Below are 2,104 nucleotides of genomic sequence, written 5' to 3'. Positions count from 1 at the left end.
ATATTTAATCTGTTTATTCTTCATTATTTCTACAGGTTATCATGTGGTAAATTAAGAATGTATTTATCTATTTGCATTTGACTTCAAACATTTCTAAATGAGTGTGAAGTTGTCTGTTTGTCTCTACAAGCAACAAATATCATGTCTGTTTAATCTGGAATATTTTCATAACTGGGATTATGATCATTTCCAACATGGTTTTAGTTTTGGGCAGAAAAAGAAGAGTCTGATATTGTAAATGTATCATTTATTTGATTTGACCTTTAAACTACAGTCAACTACTGTTTATTAACACAAAGAATTAATATTTAATCTACTGCAATAATCAATCTATTCATTGATTAGTCAATAGAGAGAAAATGTGTAAATTGACTCATTTGATAGTTGATTTATTGTTTTTATCGTTTATGAAGCAACATTATCAAACATTTGTCTCATGTGAGAAGATTTGATGATTTTATTGGATATATTGGATATTAAACTAAATATCTTTTGAACAACTGAATATTTTCCATTAATACTAGATGTAAATTAGTTGTTTTGTGTTTTGCTTTATATATTTAGCATCTTCTATGTGAGATGAAAGTGTGTCAGGTGCTGAAGATCAATAACCCAAAGAAACAGAATCACTGAACATCAGGAATGTTTAATAAGTGATGGATTAGAACATGAAGACAGATGGATGACAGGAGCTGCAGGCCTGACTGCGCCTTCACAGAAGGAGATACTGAGGCTTCTTCTGTTTGCCTACATTGTAGACAAACTCATCTGTAAATGTGCAAATGTTGCACAGCTGATAAAGCTTCCAGCAGTCTGTATAGTCTGTGAGCTGGTGCTACCAGGGCCTCCACAGAGAGCCGTGACACCGCGCTGATGACCGCTTCCGCGCCACAGTCCGGCGGCTTCTCTGCCCTGACATGTGCCTCTGCAGCGCGGCTCTCTGCAGCACGTAGAAGCGCTTGATTTCCTCCCTCTCTGCGGGCTGCAGGGCGGCGTGCAGCGACAGGTGGCGGAGGGTCTCCTGCAGACACTGGGAGAAGCCCTGCGAGTAGCTGGGAGCGACGCGGGCCAAGGCTCGCTGCCTCAGGAGCCCCACGGCCATCTCCAGGATGTCCGCCTTCTCCAGCCTGCAGCTCGGCTCTGCCCGCTGCAGAAGTGCTCTGAGCTGCTCGATGCTGTGGTTGATGCGGTCCCTCCTCACCTTCTCCACCATCAGTTTACGCAGCTGAGGATGAAAACGGAGACACTCGTTAGATAAACGCAAACCGAGACGATCTGAATCCTTCATGTGTCTGTTAGAATGTCCCGAAGCTAAAAGTTTGATTCAGACAGAAAGTCTTACCTTGTTGGAGCTGCAGGTCTCCGCAGGCTGATCCTCGGGTCTGGTGTGAGTTACAGGAGCCATCAGAGTCTTCAGTCACAGCAAACCTCTCTGCTCAGTCCTCTCTCAAGCTCTTTATAAGTCCGGGAGGAGCCGCGTGTTCGTGGACTCCTCACACCTGAGACTTTCCCACAGTCTGCAGCAGCAGCCTGCAATAAACTACAAACAGCCTCCTGTCTGCGACACCTCCTTCATCTCCTGCACTTCCTCTCTGTCAGAAGTGTGCCACATCCCACCATGAACCCGAGAGGATCACGGTCAAATCACATGGAAGAGGCGCGCGTGCCTCCAGTTTACCAAACACACCTTTACGCGTCACGTGACTACAGTCTGTGTTCATTCAAGTTTTTAAATACATTCAAACGGTGGAAAGTAACTAAGTACATTTACTCAACACTGTACTGCAGTAAAACTATGAGGTACTTTACTGGAGTATTCCCACTGTTTCCACTGTGAAAGATGAAACCAGTGATTTACTGCAGTAAAGTATCGCTGTGTATTTATATTCCATATATTAGCTTCACTGTTTATTTACAAGCTGTATATATATTCATCTTATGTTTATTTATAAGCTGTATATAACAGTATATTCCACCTCAGTCTCTTTAAATACTTTTACTTGTTCAATGACAATAAAGTTTAATCTAATTAAAGACATGATTCATCTCAGCTCCACGTGTCTTCTTGACTTCAACATTTAATCTTTCGATTAATTCATAAAAG

At 42.2% G+C, this 2,104-nt stretch overlaps 1 protein-coding gene across 1 annotated transcript; it reads right to left on the bottom strand.

The window, feature by feature from the left end:
* Nucleotides 1–626: 626 nt before the first annotated feature.
* LOC121894401 (transcription factor HES-5-like) lies at nt 627–1,894 on the bottom strand. Its single transcript, XM_042406973.1, has 2 exons — nt 1,343–1,894; nt 627–1,225 (listed from the first exon to the last, which is right to left on the bottom strand). The coding sequence occupies exons 1-2, from the start codon at nt 1,403–1,405 to the stop codon at nt 836–838; spliced, it is 453 nt and encodes a 150-aa protein (XP_042262907.1). The 5' UTR covers nt 1,406–1,894; the 3' UTR covers nt 627–835.
* Between the last annotated feature and the right edge of the window lie 210 nt (nt 1,895–2,104).

The sequence above is a fragment of the Thunnus maccoyii genome, chromosome 3, assembly GCF_910596095.1.
Source record: "Thunnus maccoyii chromosome 3, fThuMac1.1, whole genome shotgun sequence".
Lineage (NCBI taxonomy): Eukaryota > Metazoa > Chordata > Actinopteri > Scombriformes > Scombridae > Thunnus > Thunnus maccoyii.
Note: the sequence above shows the minus strand (reverse complement) of the source record. Positions and strands in the feature narration are given on the sequence as shown.